Source organism: Schistocerca americana, chromosome 3, assembly GCF_021461395.2.
Source record: "Schistocerca americana isolate TAMUIC-IGC-003095 chromosome 3, iqSchAmer2.1, whole genome shotgun sequence".
Taxonomy (NCBI): domain Eukaryota; kingdom Metazoa; phylum Arthropoda; class Insecta; order Orthoptera; family Acrididae; genus Schistocerca; species Schistocerca americana.
Genome location: NC_060121.1, coordinates 596,544,825 through 596,563,526, shown reverse-complemented (window position 1 = coordinate 596,563,526; position 18,702 = coordinate 596,544,825). Strand labels below are relative to the sequence as shown.

At 41.8% G+C, this 18,702-nt stretch overlaps 1 protein-coding gene across 3 annotated transcripts in view; it reads left to right on the top strand.

The window, feature by feature from the left end:
* Window positions 1–18,446, top strand: part of LOC124607100 (RISC-loading complex subunit tarbp2-like) — a 126,997-nt gene extending 108,551 nt beyond the window's left edge. Inside the window, exon 7 of one of the 3 annotated variants that reach the window (XM_047139294.1) lies at window positions 17,899–18,446. In XM_047139294.1, coding sequence (XP_046995250.1) covers window positions 17,899–17,945 — 47 coding nt within the window. In that variant the 3' untranslated portion in view covers window positions 17,946–18,446. Of the gene's footprint in view, window positions 1–1,872; window positions 2,151–17,893 lie in introns of those variants that run through there. The other 2 variants (XM_047139296.1, XM_047139295.1) reach the window with 2 other exon arrangements.
* The last annotated feature ends 256 nt before the right edge of the window (window positions 18,447–18,702 follow it).

Below are 18,702 nucleotides of genomic sequence, written 5' to 3'. Positions count from 1 at the left end.
CTTGGAGATACGCAACCATGTGGTCTTAACCTCTTGATGGTCTCTTGCGGTAAGGAGGAGGAATTTAATAGTGCTGAAGTTTTCCGTTGCACTTGTCCTGTAGGATCGTAATCAGTCCTCATATAGGTAGAGTCACTTAGCAGACCATACATCTTATCTATATACACACCATGAAGTAACAAAACGGTTGCATTAACTTTGTCAGCTTTCAATACCACATCAGGGTCCTCTCTCAGATTTCGTAATGCAGCCCTTTCTGCAGAGGTTAAATTACTGCATTGAGGAGGAGCCTTCAACAGAGCATGGCAAGTTTCCCTTCTTATTTTGTCTGCAGCATCCAAAGGAAGACATCGTACAGCTTCTTCAACACCACTCAGAAAACTTATTAATGGCGGTGCTGTAGGTGTAGGTGCAAAATGGAGTCCCTTGCTTAATTCAGACAGTGTCGCGTCGTCCAAATTCTTCTCCGTGAGATTGACAATGGAATGTCGTACCATTATCCTTTCTGGCAATGGCTTGTGTGGCAACAGGCGGTCAAATTTTGATATCTGCCGATAATTAGCATCCTTGTGGATCCACTCGAACTTGGCCGAAGTCACTCCATCAACCCAGTCCCGTGATACAGGAGAAAGATACCTTGCAACCTTCAGATGTAACTGGTAAAGTTCTGCTGAAATAGCATCTAACCTTCGTCTTGTATAGCAAATCCTCTCCTTGACAGTAGCATGACTAGTCTTCTCAGTAATCTTCCATGCAGCAGCGGTCTTAATGAAATGAGTCATCTAGCAAATTTTGGTATAATGCCATGGTCCTGACATCTCAATAAATTTTAAAATCCTCATCAGATGCCTTTACGGGGAGGGGATGGCCTCACGTATCCGAAGTTTCGAGAAGCTACGTGGTAAAAGAGCAAAGCTTTTAAGTTCTTTAACCTTTTTATTGAGATGTCGGGACCATGGCATTATACCAAAATTTGCTAGAGTGACTCATTTCATTAAGAGCACTGCTGCACGGAAGATTACTGAGAAGGCTTGATTTTCTTCATAATTCTTGGTTGTGTTAGTCACCTTTCTGTAATTGCCTTATTTGCCTAGAGAATATGTTAGGTTACCTTGCAACGGAATTGAGCCATGTTGTCCGTAAAATTTTATTTCACCAAAATTGAAAATGTAAGCATAGTATTTTGGATTTTTTTAATGCTAATCGTAAATTTCATCCAATCTGTATACAATGAAGTGGAATATTCTAGGTATTTTATGCTATATTTTCAGTGCAGACTGGATTTCCATCTTTCACATCACACTAGCCTGACACAGTTGGGATGTTGCTGTTACTTCTGACACCCAATAATGCAGCAGGCTTCCAACACTATCCCACATGGCATGGTCACCTGTCAGCCCACTTGGGGCCACGTGCATGCTGCCTGTTACACTGTGTGCCTTGTTCTGTCATGTGCAGATATCATTTGCCGACCTATTTCCATGGACATTAAGGACATTAAGCTGAGGCATATGGTCACATAGGCTGCTCAATTGCCTGCATGTCAGCTGTTCGTATACCACTTCTGCCTGCAGGTGCCCGGGCATCTGTGGATAGGCACTTGGGCTAGAACAGCCAATAATAGTGAGGAGTGGTTCAGCAACTTACTATTACCAATCACAGATGTATTGGACAGCAGGCATCCAGTTAATTTTTCCATTCTGACCAAGTTGTGAATTTTTATTTAGTTGCTGAACCACTCCTCACTAGAGGTCAGTCGTTTTATACTGACACTAACAGCAGATGACTTAGCAAAATCTTTAATTAAAAAAAAAAAAATTATTTTAAGTGTGTAACCTCAGGCAGTCATATTAATTGATTAACCCATTTCAGTTCGCAGTCATCAATACACATGAACTGCTGGATTTGCTGTTTCAAGATCATCGATGGTGGGGATGATGACAGCATGCTCAAAGTTGTCGCTGCATCCTTATTTCACTCCACTTTCCACAGTGTCAGTAACCCGCTTCTTTTTTGCTAGAATCAAAAACACGTGTACTTATCTGAAGCCATTTTTACATTTGATTTACTTACTGTAGCGAATTATGCATTGTTGTGAATAGTTGAATGACAAAATAAATTGCCAAATATTAGATGACACTAACTTCAAATTATTGTGTTTCATTTATACCTGTACTCTGCAAACCAACGTTGAAATACATAGCAGAGGGTATATCCCATTATACCAGTTATTTTGGCTTTTTCTCATCCTATTTACATATGGAGAATGGGAACAATGGTGGTTCAAATGCCTCTCTCAAGAGTCTGCCAGTTCAGTCCTTTCTACACCTCTGTGACTGCTGTAAGTCATACAAACCTTTTGACCATTTGTACTGCCTTCTCTGTATCCATTCAATATCCCCTGTTAGTCCTACTGTAAGCAGTCTCCTTTGTAGACTGATCGCAGTTCCCCAGTATTCTACCAATAAATCTACCAACTGCTTTACCCACAACGTACACTCTGTGATCATTTCCTTTCATATCTCTACAAAGTGTCACACCCAGGTATTTGTAAGAGTTGACTGATACAAAGTGTGATTCATAGATATTGTAGTTATTGGGCATTGTTTCTTTGTTATATGAAGTGCGCTATACATTTCTGAACATTTCAAGCAAGTTGCCAGTCTTGGCACCACTTTGAAATCATATGTATGAAGATCTGACTGAATATTTGTACACCTTTTCACAGAGAGTACTCCATTATAGATAACTGCATCATTTGTGAAAAGTCTGAAGTTATTGTTAATATTGTCCGTGAGGGCATTAACATACAACATGAATAGCAAGGCTCGCAACACACAAAAACTAGGGCACAGCTGAAAGTTACATCTACATCTTTCGATGACTCTCCATCCCAGGTAACATGCTGCAGCTTCCCCACCTAATAATCCTCAATCCAGTCACTAATTTTGCTTGATATAGCACACTGTTGTATTTTTGATAATAAGTGCAGATGTGGTACTGAGTTACATGCTTTTTGGGACTCAAGAAATACCGTATCTTCCTGACTGCCTTGATCCAAAGCTTTCAGTTTCTCGTGTGAGAAAAGTGCAATTTTGATTTCACATGATCTATGTTTTCGGAATCCTTATGCTGGTGGCATAAATAAGGTCATTCTTTTAAAGAAACCTCATTACCTGTGACCTCGAATATGTTTTAAGATTCTACAACAAATTGATGCCAACAATATTGGACAGTAGTTTTGTGGACCATTTCTGCTACCCTTCTTGTAGACAGGTGTGACCTGTGCTTTCTTCCAACCACTGAGCACAGTTCTGTGATAGATTGTAGTTAATGGAGGAGCTAATTCAGCAGCAAATTGGGTATAGAATCTGATAGGGATTCCATCAGAACCTGGGACTTTCTTCAATTTTAACCCCAGCACTGACCCTAATACTTACTTCACTCTTGTTCTCAGTGTCAAGATGATTAAATTGGGACAATTCTCCAGGATTTCTTCTTTGTTCAGAGACATTTAAACTCAGATTTAAGCATTTCTGGTTTTGCTTTTGCTTTGCTACACTCAGATTCAGTTCAGTTCTTGTCTCATACACAAATGACTGGACTGTAGCTTCGGTGTCCCTAACAGTGTTAACATATGATCAGAATTTCTTTGGGTTTTATGAAAGAGCATTCAACAATATTCTGCTACAGTAGTCATTGACAGCTTCGTGCTTTGCTCTCTTGACAGCCAAATGTGTTTTATTCAACATCTCTCTATTCTTTTACATCTATTCTGCACCAGTCTCTGTTTCTTTAGAATGCCATGGAGGAGCACTCCTGTCATGAACCATTCTACTGGATACATATTTGTCAGTGTATGATCAACTATTCTTTTAAATTTTAGCCATAGTTCCTCTACATGATCCTGTCCTGAGCGACAAGTTTAAAGTTCCTCATTGAGATATGACACTAGTGCCTCTTTATGTAGTATGCTGAAAATATATATCTATCTTCTTGTTTTAATTGCCCTTTGTACTTTGTTGATCATAGTTGCCGTTTCATCTAATATATTTCCATCATAAGTGGGGTCTGAACTGTCTGTAGATTCAGAAGGGATTCAGTAATGTTTCAGTATTTACTAAACGGTAATTATTCCAGTTGATTGTTGGACTATTAAGGACACCTCCAATGATGACAGTATGATTGTTGAACTCTGTTGTTTCCCCAAAAGTTTTTGATTACATCAAAAGGCAAGTCTGGTGGTCATTAGAAGAATCTAATTACAATTGTATGCCCATCCCTGATACTAATTCTTCCCCAGTCTTCTGTTTCTATCTCAATGGATGTGAATATCTTGTTTACTATGAAAAATGTACCACCTCTATTAGCACACCCTTTTGATATATACTTCATTTTTCCTGTTCTCAACTTCAGGCTTTAACCAGCTTTCTGTACCTAGTGTTACGTAAGTATCACTGCTTTTTAGAACCACTTCAGACTCTGGCACTTTGGAGTACTCTGGCAATTAACCACTAGAATTTTAATACTCTCACTTTTGGTGTACATTTGTTTGAATCTTACACCGATAGTTCTGGGACTCCTACAATGATAGTCATCTGGACTGCTGGAGAGTTGCCCAGTCTAAAAGACCTTTGTGTGCAGGCCACACACAGCCACCTACTAGGGTAGCAGCGTTACAGCATACCGGGCGCATTTAGGGGAACCCTACAACCTCAGACCTATGGTAAAAATCTAGGAAGTCAGAGCTGAGCTTGTCACAGAAGCTCAGCAGTCTCTTGTTCATGGTTTGTGTTCACCTCCCCTTTTCACGGGACAGAGCATGTTTACAAACAGATGAAGTGAGTCTCACTGGCTCTGTTTTGCTTTCAGTGGAAGAAAGCACCTCAAACTTGTTGGTTAGGGGGATGGATGTAACAGCCCGAGTTTTCCCTCATCTCTGTCTCCCATATAAAGGATGTCTTATCACTGACACATCACTCATAGTCAGGTGGACAAATAGTGATAGATCCCATATTTCCTGCAGAGGAGACAGTATCCACAGGAGAGAATAGTACTTGAAGCACCTTTGATACGTGACTCTCAGTAGCTCTCCTAACACACCCATTTGCAGCAATTTCCAGTTGCTTAATGGTAGTGTGGGTGATTTTCAGCCAGCATACACAGTGGGGCTGCATTGTGCCTGCTGCAGTATTTCACAGAATAGTTAACCCACAAATAACATTAAACTGAGCTTGCTGGTTGTTTCTTACTTTATGGGTCTGATATATTGTAAGTATGAACTGTAGCTTTTTAGGAATGAAGCGATTTACAGCCATTAATCCTCAGTTAATGACCAGCGTCAAAACCGATATAGGGATTAGTGAACACAGGGTTGTCGTAGCGAGATTGAATATTGTAATCCCCAAATCCTCAAAAAATACAGATAAAAATTCACTTGACGCCTTCCTGAGAGACAATCTCCACTCATTTCAAATTAATAATATAAGTGTAGACCAGATGGGGCTTAAATTCAAAGAAATTGTATTGGCAGCAATTGAGAGGATTATACCAAATAAACTAACAAACGCCGGAGCTGATCCTCCTTGGTACACAAAATGGGTTAGAACACTGTTGCAGAAACAAATGAAACAGACATGCCAAATTTAAACAGACGTAAAATCCCCAAGATTGGTGATCGTTTACAGAAGTTCGAAACTTAGCGCGGAGTTCAATGCGAGACGCCTTTAACAGTTTCCACAACGAAACTTTGTCTCGAAACCTAGCAGAAAATCCAGAGAGATTCTGGTTGTATGTGAAGTATGTTAGTGGCAAGAACATCGCCTGCTCTGCGCGATAACAATGGAGATACTATCGAAGACAGTGGTGCCAAAGCAGATTTACTAAACACAGCCTTCCGAAATGCTTTCACAAAAGAAGACGAAGTAAATATTCCAGAATTCGAATCGAGAACAGTTGCCAACATGAGTAACGTAGAAGTAAATATCCTCGGAGTAGTGAAGCAACTCAAATCACTTAATAAAGGCAAGTCTTCTGGTCCAGACTGTATCCCAGTTAGGTTCTTTTCGGAGTATACTGATGCATTAGCTACATACGTAACAATCATATACAACCCTTAACTCGACGAAAGATCGGTACCCAGAGACTGGAAAGTTGCACAGGTCACACAAATATTCAAGAAAGGTAGTATGAGTAATCCACCAAATTACAGGCCCATATCGTTAATGTCGATATGCAGCAGGATTTTAGAACATATATTGTGTTCGAACATTATGAATTACCTCGAAGGAAACTGTCTATTGACACACAGTCAACATGGGTGCAGAAAACATTGTACCTGTGAAACACAACTAGCTTTTTATTCACATGAAGTGCTGAGTGCTATTGGCAAGGGATTTCAGATTGATTCCATATTCCTGGATTTCTGGAAGGCTTTTGACACTGTACCACACAAGCGGTTCGTAGTAAAATTGCGTGCTTATGGAATATCGTTTCAGTTATGTGAGTGGATTTGCGATTTCCTTTTAGAGAGGTCACAGTTCGTAGTAATTGACGGAAAGTCATCGAGTAAAACAGAAGTGATTTCAGGCGTTCCCCAAGGTAGTGTTGTAGGCCCTTTGCTGTTCCTTATCTATATAAATAATTTGGAAGACAGTCTGAGCAGCCGTCTTCGGTTGTTTGCAGATGACGCTGTCATTTATCGACTAATGAAGTCATCAAAAGACCAAAACAAACTGCAAAATGATTTAGAAAAGATATCTGAATGGTGCAAAAAGTGGCAGTTGACCTTAAATAATGAAAAGTGTGAGGTCATCTACATGCGTACTAAAAGGAACTCGTTAAACTTCGGTTACACGATAAATCAGTCTAATCTAAAAGCCATAAATTCAAGTAAATACCTAGGTATTACAATTACGAACAACTTAAATTGGAAAGAACACATAGAAAATGTTGTGGGGAAGGCTAACCAAAGGCTGCATTTTATTGGCAGGACACTTAGAAAATGTAACAGACCTACTAAGGAAACCGCCTACACTATGCTTGTCCGTCCTCCTTTAGAATACTGCTGTGCGGTGTGGGATCCTTACCAGGTAGGACTGACGGAGTACATTGAAAAAGTTCAAAGAAAGGCGGCATGTTTTGTATTATCGTGAAATATGGGAGAGAGTGTCACAGAAATGATACGGGATTTGGGCTGGAAATCATTTGAAGAAAGGCGTTTTTCGCTGCGGCAGAATCTTCTTACGAAATTCCAGTCACCAATTTTCTCCTCCGAATGTGAAAATATTTTGTTGACGCTGACCTACATAGGGTGGAACAATAGCCACGATAAAATAAGGGAAATCAGAGCTCCTACAGAAAGATAGAAAATGAGATCTGTTATGGTGACAGAAAAATGTAATCAAATTTTACAGTTTCTCTGAAATCTTTTTCAGGGTATATTCACTAACAAATTTGAAAGTGGTGTTAACATAGGATTAATGCAGACAATACAAGCGCGTGTTAAAACACAAAACTAATGTGAGCCAGTATGTTGGTAATTTACAATATCTGTAACTCAAAAGTCCTGATTTACTACAAAATAGCTTATGAACAACACTCATAACTTAATGAAGTATCCAAAATTTTTCAAAAATGTATGTTTATTCAACAGTATACACTGAAATTCCGTGTGAATGATTCTTTGAACTAGAATATTGCTGCTAGACTTGTACATTAGACTCAGATGTTGATTATAGCTGATGCTATAGCTCAAAGTATGTTTCTCGTGACATAGTTTATGAAAATACTCCATATATCATAACATTCTCACAGGTCGTGATACTATCAACATGAAAACAAATTTAAATTTTATGTCACATTTTTGTGGCTAAGTTTTTAAAGTGATTTTTATCTGAAACATGTGATTTAACTTAGCATACAGAGAGAGAACCTGAAATCAGCTTATGTACATGAACAATTATGTGAATTGCACAGTTTTTTCACTTTGGTCATTTTATGTTGCCTTTTACACTAGCATGTTAAAGATGAGTGCTGCAGCATTAGTATGCCCCACGAAATCAATGAAAAATATGGAGCAACAGCAATGCAAGTCTTCCACGTGGGAGTGGCTAATTAGTCAACAGTTGTGGAGGATCTGTCATGACAATTGCTTAAGTTTATCAGGTGTACCAAAACAAATGATTTCTTTGATTTATCGAGGCTCTTTTCAAGGGACGGGTTTTCTATTTCCATTTATTTAGAAATTAGATTTATTGACGTTTGTATTAGCAACAGTGATTTTTTCACACACACACACACACACACACACACACACACACACACACACACACACACACAGTTTCAAATATCGTCCCTCCTACGTCAGCATCACAAACATGCAGAAAACAATCCATTGAATGCTCTCAGTTCACTGTTCAAATATGGATGATCTACGTACATTGATTGGATGTGCCAACAATTTTTGTGTGCAAGTGTTGCCCAGAATGCTCTAGCTGTTCATTTATGTGCTCAGTACATTACAGACAGGTATTTAGGACAACTTAAATAGCTACAAAGTACACCAATATATTCAGAAGTCTAAATGGTTCCAATTCTACTGGAATCTCACGTGGTCTAGTGAACAGTTTTAGTCTTAAAGTTGTGATGAAATACCCACCTCTAATGATGATAAAACACCCACCTCAAATGATAATGGCCACATTGTTATTGTGATAATGTCTAATAAAAGTAGTTGCAATCAGGATGAAATTATCAAAGTGAAAATGTAGTGAAACTTCATCACTGTGATTCTCATCGTAGAATATAAATGTAGGTTTTATAGTAGCAAAATGTCAAGATCATTCTCAAATACATTTCCTGTTATGTTGTTGTAATAGAGAGTAGGCTATTAAAGTTAATGAAACATTTCAGGAAATAAAAATCAAATAACAAGAAATATAAGAGATTGCCTTCCGTTCCATGAGAGCATACAGTTGTGAATTTTCTCTTATCAACTTCCAGTGTGGTGGAAGCTTTGGTGTTAAATGCTTTTTCAAAACGCTGTTACAGTACTGTTGAGTAGTACAAAATTGTCACACACTGACAACATTGCAAACTGTTAGTACATCTTGACTTATCCTACCACAGAATCACTGTCAACAGAATTTATAATGAAGGTTTCTTGACTCAAGCCTGAATATTACTGTGATGTACAGCAACAGTAAAGCCAGATTTGAAAACCATAATTGCAAACCAATGTCTCTTACAAACCGCAAACAAGTATCCCACAAGTACGATAGTTAGGATTCTTAGACCGATGAAAGGTCAGTGTCATAAATGTTCCAAATGTAATCTGCCAATGGGGAGGGGGAGAAAGCTGTTGAAACATGATGATGATGAAAAATATTTGTACGGAAGAGAACTGGCTCAAAAGAAGCCCAGTGTTTATTATGTACAACTCAAGTGTTGTGGCTGTGTAAATTGATCTAAAAGTTGTTGTTCTCTCGAAATGGATCCTGTGGCTAAATATTATACCAAAGTAAAATTGCTGGCTTATAATTTGACTTTACACAATCTGAGAATTGAAGATTTTACTTGTTAGTCGTGGAATGAGACAGATAATAATAATAAAAAGTGTGAATTAAAATTGCCACGTGTGTCTACGCTACGTCATGGTGTGTCAAATAAGTGATGATGGTGTTAGTTGTATGTGGTGGTCAGCTGCATGAGAATGACCTAAAATTGCATTCCGTTCATCAGATATTTTTGAAACAGGTCACACAGAAATGAAGTGTGACTCTGTTGACTCAAAGATAAAGTATGTGCTAGTACAGCTTCCTGAAGGTTGGGCACACGAAAAACTGTGGGGGAATTTTATCCTTTCATTGTCTACAGTATGTTGTAAGACTACTCTTCTCATGTTTAAGCATCTAGGAGGACAGCTCCCAAAACATCAATGCACGACTTTTACATAATACGCTGTGAAAGCAATTAAACTTTTTCTTAAGACAGAATTTGATGGTGACAGTACTGATGTACCCTCAAAAAGAAAGGAGCAGCATTCTGGATGTGTGTCTATTTCTATGGCATATGTGAAAACATTCAGATTGCTGCATAAAAATTGAAGGATCTGCTCACAATGTGTCAGAAACAGATGACTTATATCATGAACATTGACGCAGTCTGTTGAATAATGAATCTGTGTGTGTCACATTGCCTGGACACTCAAAAGGACCCTGAAGTAATTCGAAAAGGACCTTTACACAGAATAAAGGGTTTTTAAGTTTGTTTGTTGACTGCATGTTGTTGGTAATATATCTTCATTTGTTGCTTTGTAACAGACATTTTGAAGCTATAGAATTGGAGTGATACCCACTTTATCAACTTTGCCTTATATAAATGGTGCTTCTAATGCCAGAACAATGAATGTGCAATACCTTTAAACTAGTGTGTGACAGCTATAAATCTCATATCATAAAATTCCAAGGTCTGATGTCAATAAATCAAATGCAAAAAGATTCCTCTCATTCCCACCATCGATTTTTAAAGATCTGCAAATCATTCAGGGGCCTCTATCTCAAAACTAATAAACTGCACTTTCATTGTTTCAGGAAAAAACGGGACAAGCCCCCCTGCAGATCTAGGGATTCAAATAGGCCTGAGGTATTCCTGCGTGTCGTACGAGGCGACTAAAAGGAGTTTCACACGCTTGCCCCTTATGTGATGGTCTCCTCTAGGGTTTGACCTCCATTCTTCAAAATTTTCCCGAAGAGCGAGCCAATAGGGGAAGGGCGTCTTAAAAGGTGCATTGTGTCCATCGTGCATAGAGATCTTTAGCCCACTTTCTTGTCGCCGCATTGCAGTCCTGCCCATTCTCCATCTCTTGGGCGAGGACACCTTCCTGGGTGCGTTTTCCACCATGCAGTATGCAGTGTCGATTTCTGCGTTGACAATGACCATGGTCTTCTTTGCACTTGATACCCAGTGTGGTAGTCAGTCTGTTGTGGTGGGGCCGCCATGTACCCTGTTGGTTGTAGCCCTCTGACCACACAGGGATCGCTCAGCTGTTGCCTGTGCCGTTAACTCCCCATGTATGCCAAGGGGTAGATGCCCTTCCCCTTGGAGCATCGGGACTGCCAGCAATGGCCATCCTGCCAGGTGGCCTTTGCTGTGGCTAGGTGGCACCTGTGGGGAGGGCCCCTGGTCGGAGTGGGTGGCATCAGGGTGGATGACATGCGATGAAGCGTGGTCCGTCATCTCTTGCTGGTGGTGAAACACCAGCAGTCTCTAAGCGATCACGAGCTCAATTCAACGGACAGAAGTATGACCCCAAATCGTTCCCCTCCCTAGCCACACCATGGGAGAAATGTCAGGCTAAGGATGGCAGTGAATCTTATTCGCCCCGGTACCTTGTATGTTTGAGAGCTGATGGGGAATCTTTCATGATGATGAAGCCTCAATTTTTTTGTTGAGCACTTAGGGCAAGAGTTCGGGGAGGTGGAGGGCGTGTCCAGACTGAGATCTGGGTCAGTCTTGATCAAAACAGCATCCTCTGCCCAGTCACGGGAGTTACTTGCTTGTGACAAGCTGTGGGATGTTTCTGTAACCATCACGCCCCATAAGAGCTTAAATATGGTCCAGGGTATCGTATTTCACAGAGATCTTTTTTTGCAGTCTGACAATGAGCTGCTCATAAATTTAGAGTGGCGAGGTGTACATTTCATCCGGCGTGTCCACCAGGGTCCGAAGGATAATCAGGTTGCCACCGGTGCCTTCCTCTTGGCCTTTGACGGTGACACATTGCCCGAGAAGGTCAAGATGATGTAAAGCCCTACATCCCTCCCCCGATGCGTAGCTTTAAAAAGTGCTGGATGTTTGGCCATATGTCTTCCCACTGTACTTCCAGCATCACATGCCGAGATTGTGAACGCCCATCACATCCCAATACTCTCTGTGCCCCGCCTCCCATCTGTGTCAACTGCGGAGAGCACCATTCACCTTGCTCGCCTGACTGCAGGATTGTCCAGAAAGAAAGGAATATCACGGAGTACAAGACCCTGGACTGACTGACCTACACTGAGGCTAAGAGAAAATTTGAATGCTTGCATCCTGTGTGTATGACATCGTCTTACGCTGCCAACCCAGGTCACCTCTCAGAGCCGGAAGACTACACCTGCCCCATTGATGGTGGGGGGGCATTTCTCTCCCTGTTTCTCCTGCACCACCTCTTTCAGGAGCAACACTCCCCAACCGTCGGGGGCGTCTGTCCCCACTTCTAAGCCGGAGAAGCGTAAGTCTTCTTCGGCTTCTCTCAGTAGGAAGGGGTCCCTTGGGTCACTCACTTCCCGGGTTTCTTCTAGTGGGAAAGACGACATCTGCCAGTGGCTGAAGAGCCCAAAAACAGCTGGTTGTAGGGCTTAACGCTCATCCTCAGTCCCGGAGACTTAGCCAGTGAAGACCTCCTGGCCAGGGAACCCAAGGAGCAGCGAGAGAAATCCAAAAAGAAAACCCCTAAGACCAAAGAAATTGCAGTGGCACCCACACCACCACCTACAAGCTCTGCGGCTGAGGATGGGATGGAGATTTTGGCATCCGCTGAGGACCTAGCTGACCTGGCTGAGCTACGGCAACTGTTAAGCTTTACACCTGCTATCTGCATTGCCCTCCAGGAAACCAGCATTGTGGACCCTTGCCATCCGCGGCTATTAGGGATATTACAGGAACCATAGCGACTATAATGAAGTGTCAGGTGGAGTTTGCATTTATGTCCTAAACTCGGTCTGTAGTGAACATGTGCCCCCTCAAACCCCTCTTGAAGCTGTGGCTGTCAGAACAAGGACGGCACAGGAAATAACTGTCTGCAATGTATATCTTCCTCCAGATGGTGCACTGCCCCTGAATGTATTGGCTGCACTAATTGATCAACTCCCTAAACCTTTCCTACTTCTGGGAGATTTTAATGCCCATAACCCCTTGTGTGGTACCGTCCTTACTGGCCGAGGCAGAGATGTCGAAATGTTACTGTCGCAATTCGACCTCTGCTCTTAAATACTGGGGCTGCCACACATTTCAGTATGGCTCATGGTAGTTACTCGGCCATTGCTTTATCAATTTGCAGCCCTGGACTTGTCCCATCTATCCATTGGAGAGTACATGACAAGCTGGGTGATAGTGACCACTTCCCTACCTTCCTCTCACTGCCCCTGCGTCAGGTACACAAATGCCTGCCCAGATGGGCTTTGAACATGGCGGACTGGGGAACTTTCACCACTGAATCTCCCCCACGTGGTAACATCAATGAGATGGTTGAGCAGGTTACTAGCACAATTGTTTCTGCAGCAGAAAACGCGATCCCTCGCTCTTCTGGTGGTCGCCGGAAGTCGCTGAAGCAATTAAGGAGTGTCGGTGAGTTCTACAGTGGCATAAGTGGCACCCTTCCCTGGAGCACCTCATAGCCTAAAAAAACGGCCCTGTGCCCGTGTTCACTACCTTATCAAACAACGGAAGGAGGAGTGTTGGGAGAGACACGTCTCCACTGTTGGGTGCCACACGTCACCTTCCCAAGTTCGGGCAAAGATCAGACATCTTTTCAGGTACCAGGCCCCAACAGCTGTCCCCGGTGTTAACATAAATGGCGAGTTATGTACCACGCAAACGCGATTGCTGAGCACTTTGCTTGAGCCTCTGTGTTGGAGAATTACCTCCCCCCCAGCCTTTTGCACACTCAAATGGAGGCTGGAAGGGAACGTCCTGTCATTCACTACATGCTGTGGTGAATCCTATAACGCCCCATTTACAGAGTGGGAGTTCCTCAGTGCCCTTGCACATTGCCCTGACACAGCTCCTGGGCCTGATTGCACCCACAGCCAGATGATTAAACATCTCTCATCTGACTAAAAGTGATATCTTCTCGTCATCTTCAACCGGATCTGGTGCGATGGCATCTTTCGATCACAATGGCGGGAGAGCACCATCATTCTGGTGCTTAAGCCCGGTAAAAATCCGCTTGATGTGGATAGCTATCAGCCCATCAGCCTCACCAACAATCTTTGTAAGCTGTTGGAACGTATGGTATGTCGGCGGTTTGGTTGGGTCCTGGAGTCACGTGGCTTGCTGGCTCCATGTCAGGGCAGCTTCTGCCAGGGTCACTCTACCATTGATAATCTTGTGTCCATTGAGTCTGCCATCCGTACAGACTTTTCCAGACAGCAACACCTGTTGCCATCTTTTTTGACTTGCATAAAGCATGCGATATGAGTTTCCAACATCATATCCTTGCGACATGGTATGAGTGGGGTCTCCGGGGACCACTCCCAATTTTTATCCAAAACTTCCTGTCGCTAGGTACTTTCTGTGTCCAAGTCGGTGACTCCCATAGTTCCATCCATATCTAGGAGAATGGAGTCCCACAAGGCTCTGTATTGAGTGTCTCTCTATTTTTAGTGACCATTAAAGGTCTAGCAGCAGCTGTCAGGCTCTCTGTCTCACCTTCTCTGTATGCAGACGACTTCTGCATTTCGTACTGCTGCTCCAGTGTTGTTGTTGCTGAGTGACACCTCCAGGGAACCATCCACAAGGCACAGTCATGGGCTCTAGCCCACGGCTTCCAGTTTTCAGCCGCAAAGTCGTCTCTCATGCACTTCTGTCGGCGTCGTACTGTTCATCCATAACCCGCAATTTACCTTAATGACAATCCACTCACTGTAGTTGAGACATATCAATTCCTAGGAGTGGTTTTCAATGCTCAGTTGACTTGGCTCCCTCATCTTCATCAGCTTAAGCAGAAGTGCTGGCAGCACCTCAATGACCTCCGTTGCCTGAGCAACACCAATTGGGGTGCGGATCGCTGTACGCTGCTGCAGCTCTACAGAGCTCTTGTCCAATCCCGAATTGACAATGGGAGTGTGGTTTATGGTTCGGCAGCGCCTCCAGCATTGCATTTACTCGATCCTGTGCACCACTGTGGGGTTCGATTAGCGACAGGAGCTTGTAGGACGAGTCCGATGACCAGTGTGCTGGTGGAGGCTGGTGTGCCTCCACTGCAGATCATAAGTGCACAACTGCTCGCCAGTTATGCGGCACACATTCATTGTTGCCCTGAGCATCCGAATTGCCATCTCCTTTTCCCGCCCGCGTCAGTCAATCTCCCGCATCGGTGGCCCAGATCAGGACCACCGATTGTGGTTTGTGTGCGGTCTCTTCTCTCCGAACTGGAGTCCTTCCCTTTACCACCTCTACTTGCGGTCGGTTCACGTGCGCCTCCATGGTGTACACCTTGGCCGCAGCTTCGTCAGGACCTTCTGCATGGCCCTAAGGACTTTGTTAACCCCGCCGCTCTCCGTTGTCACTTTCTCTCGATTCTTGACGTGTTCGGGGCTCTGAAGCAGTTTACACGGATGGCTCAATGGCTGATGGTCATGTAGGCTTCGCATATGTTCATGGAGGCCATATTGAGCAGCACTCCTTGCCAGTTGGCTGCATTGTTTTCACTCCAGAGCTGGCGGCCATATCTCGTGCTCTTGAGGACATCCGCTCATGCCCTGGCGAGTCATTTCTCCTGTGTACTGACTCATTGAGCAGCGTACAAGCTATCGACCAGTGCTACCTGGCCACCCTCTGGTAGCATCCATTCAGGAGTCCAGCTATCCCCTGTAACAGTCCCGCCATTCTGTGGTGTTTGTGTGGACTCCAGGACACGTTGGAATCCCCGGCAACGAACTTGCTGACAGTCTGGCCAAACAGGTGATTCGGAAATCGCTTCTGGAGATAGGCATCTCAGAAGCTGACGTGCGTTTTGTTTTACACCACAGGGTTTTCCAGCTTTGGGGGACGGAATGTCATAACAGCACGCACAACAAACTGCATGTCATTAAGGAGACCTTGAATGTGTGGAATCCTTCCACGCAGGCCTCTCACAGGGAATCAGTTGCCCTCTGCCAACTCCGCATTGGTCATACGTGGCTAATGCATGGTTACCTACTCCGTCACGAGGACCCACCTCAGTGTCGGCTGTGGCTCCCAAATGACAGTCGTCCACCTCTTGCTGAACTGCCCACTTTTAGCCGCTTTGCGGCAGACTTTTAACTTTCCCAGCACACTGCCTTCGGCGTTAGGTGACAATGCCTCCACAGCAGCTTTAGTTTTAAATTTTATCTTTGAGAGTGGGTTTTATACTTCTATGTAGGTTTTAGTGCATGTTCTTTGTCCCTAGTGCTTTTAGGGTGGAGGTTTCAATGTGTTGCAGAGTTGCTGGCTTTCTTCCCTTTTTATTCTCGTGGTTGGCCAGCCGCTGTAATTTGCTTTCATCTCTTGTGTTTCTAGTGTCTCTCTATTGTTTTCTTCTCCTCTTTCGTTCCTTTTAGTGTTTGTTGCCTTCCCTTTGTTGTTGTGGCTTTTCCGTTCTTTCTGTTTTGTGTTATATGTTTTGTCCGTTTTATTCTCACACTTGTGGCATTGTTTTATTAGGAACAAGGGACTGATGACCTCGTAGTTTGGTCCCTTCTCCCGCCTGTAAACAAACAAACAAACAAACAAATCAACCAACCAACCAACCAACTGGGACAAGTCACAGAATTCGAAACTCATGCTCAGTGTTAAATGGTAGTAAAGTTTGCTAAAACACTTTGTAACTAAACACGTGCCTACTGAAGGTTTCCTGATCAATTTCTTTTCGGTATATTTTCATGTATTGTGAAGTGAACAGTAAACAAGTGTTTTTGAAATTGTATGTTTGGTTGATGAATAGTCAGATTAAAAAATATCTGTAGGATTTCTCCAATAAATGTCACATAAAAACTAACCAAGATTCCTTTTAAGGCCTTGGTTGCAGTTTTGGCAAGTTAACTTCAGAAGTGCAAAGGTATTACTGGTCAGTAAATGCCCTTTAGAAAACATTTGGAATTTCATTTCTGAAGGATTGATAAACAGGAAAATGAAAGAGGTGAAATGGTGGTTTATTTTATTTTCCATTTGCGATTTCTATCAATCAGTAATTTGGAGGATTTCTAAGTTGTTCTCTTATTTGATGATAAGTTTTCCTGTAATCTTAAGAGTGACTTATCATTCATTTTTATCCATAATGGCTAGGGTGATGAGTGATTTACATTTGTAAGATATAGAGGAAAAGAAAACACCAGCCTTCAATAAAAAAAAAGCAGGATGCATTTTGAGCACTGGATGTCTATCTTTTAAGCCCTTAGCACATTATTTTGCCATTATTTGTACATGATAAAAGCAGTAAGTAAATTTTGATAGTTACTTATTTTACTCACATTTGTTTCATGATCAGATTAAAATAAAATTATAAACAGGATGAACAAGAAACTGTTATTTGCATATGATGTCAAAATATGTAAGCATCTGAAGATGGGCTGCAAGTGCTCAAAATGCATTAGACTTGAATTAAAAACCATATTTTTGACTGAAAGCTGCTTTTTTATGAATTTTAATCAATTCTTTTTTACATTTTATCTGTTAATAAATTTGTAGCTTTAGGTAGTCTCATTTATAATCTTTGTTGCTATCAAACCAACTGACTAAGTTTTTACCAGGTGCCTTGAAGTCAGTTCACATGTAGAAATTGTGATTTAGATTTTGAGTGTCTTAAATGAATGTGAATGCCAGAATAATTTTCTCACAAAGGCGAAAGATGATGTGGCCTCTCATTGTTCAGTTCAGTTAGTATTCTACCTTTTTTTTTGGTGGGGGTGGGGAGGGGTGGGGGAGTGTGTAAGGCTTTTACTTGTGGCACAACTTTTTATGTAACTCGTTGCTATAAAGTTGCCTGTAATTTTGATAAGTGTATCCACTTGATCAGTTAATATAACTGGATTTATGTCTCTTCAAATTCCATTAATCTGTTTGTTTATTGGTGTGTGAAATTATCTAAAAATCCGTTCAAAATCTGTTTCAGATCAGATGTAACTGAGAAAAGAAACCTGCATTTTACTATGTATATTTTGTGAGGGTCGTGCCTGTGCTGGGTATAAATTCATTTTGAAGCAAGAAATTGTTATACAGTTGACATTTTCACATTGTAATGAACAGAGTTTATAATATATTTTGATGTTAATGTTCAGTAAAATTTTTTTAGTTAAAGTGGAGGCTTTTTTCACAACTGAAGTTTGAATTATTTCCATCTGAAATAACTGTAAGAAGCAGAACATTTTACGTTGCATAGGACGCTGATAAAACTAAACAGTCATCAAAATGTAAGTTAAGGAATTTCTGATAGCACAACAGTGCAATGAGTTCTAGCAGTAGGACAGAAATGTTATGTAAAAAATATATACTTATTAAAAACTTATTGCCAGTTTGTTGGCTACATTTTTAATGCTTTATGTGTGTTATATGTGTGAGAAGTTTGCAGAGTAATTTTGAAGCCAGAGAGTTGTGTAGTTTAGGCTTCCACATTGTACTGAATTATATTTTTAATGTAAATATTAAGGAATAAATTTTTAATGAAACTGTAGAATTTTTTTTTGTCCCTGAAGTACATCCTATTCCCATTTGAAATAAGTTTCAATAGTGCAGCATTTGACATGGCAAAGGCCTCTCGAAACTGTGCAATTTTCAAAAAATAAGTTATTGAATGTCTTGTGTGAAAGTGGGTTGGTGCAGCACATTGTTGTGTTCCATAATCATAACGCATGAGCGCGCGCGCTCTCTCTCTCGCGCGCGCTCACACACACACACACACACACACACACACACACACACACA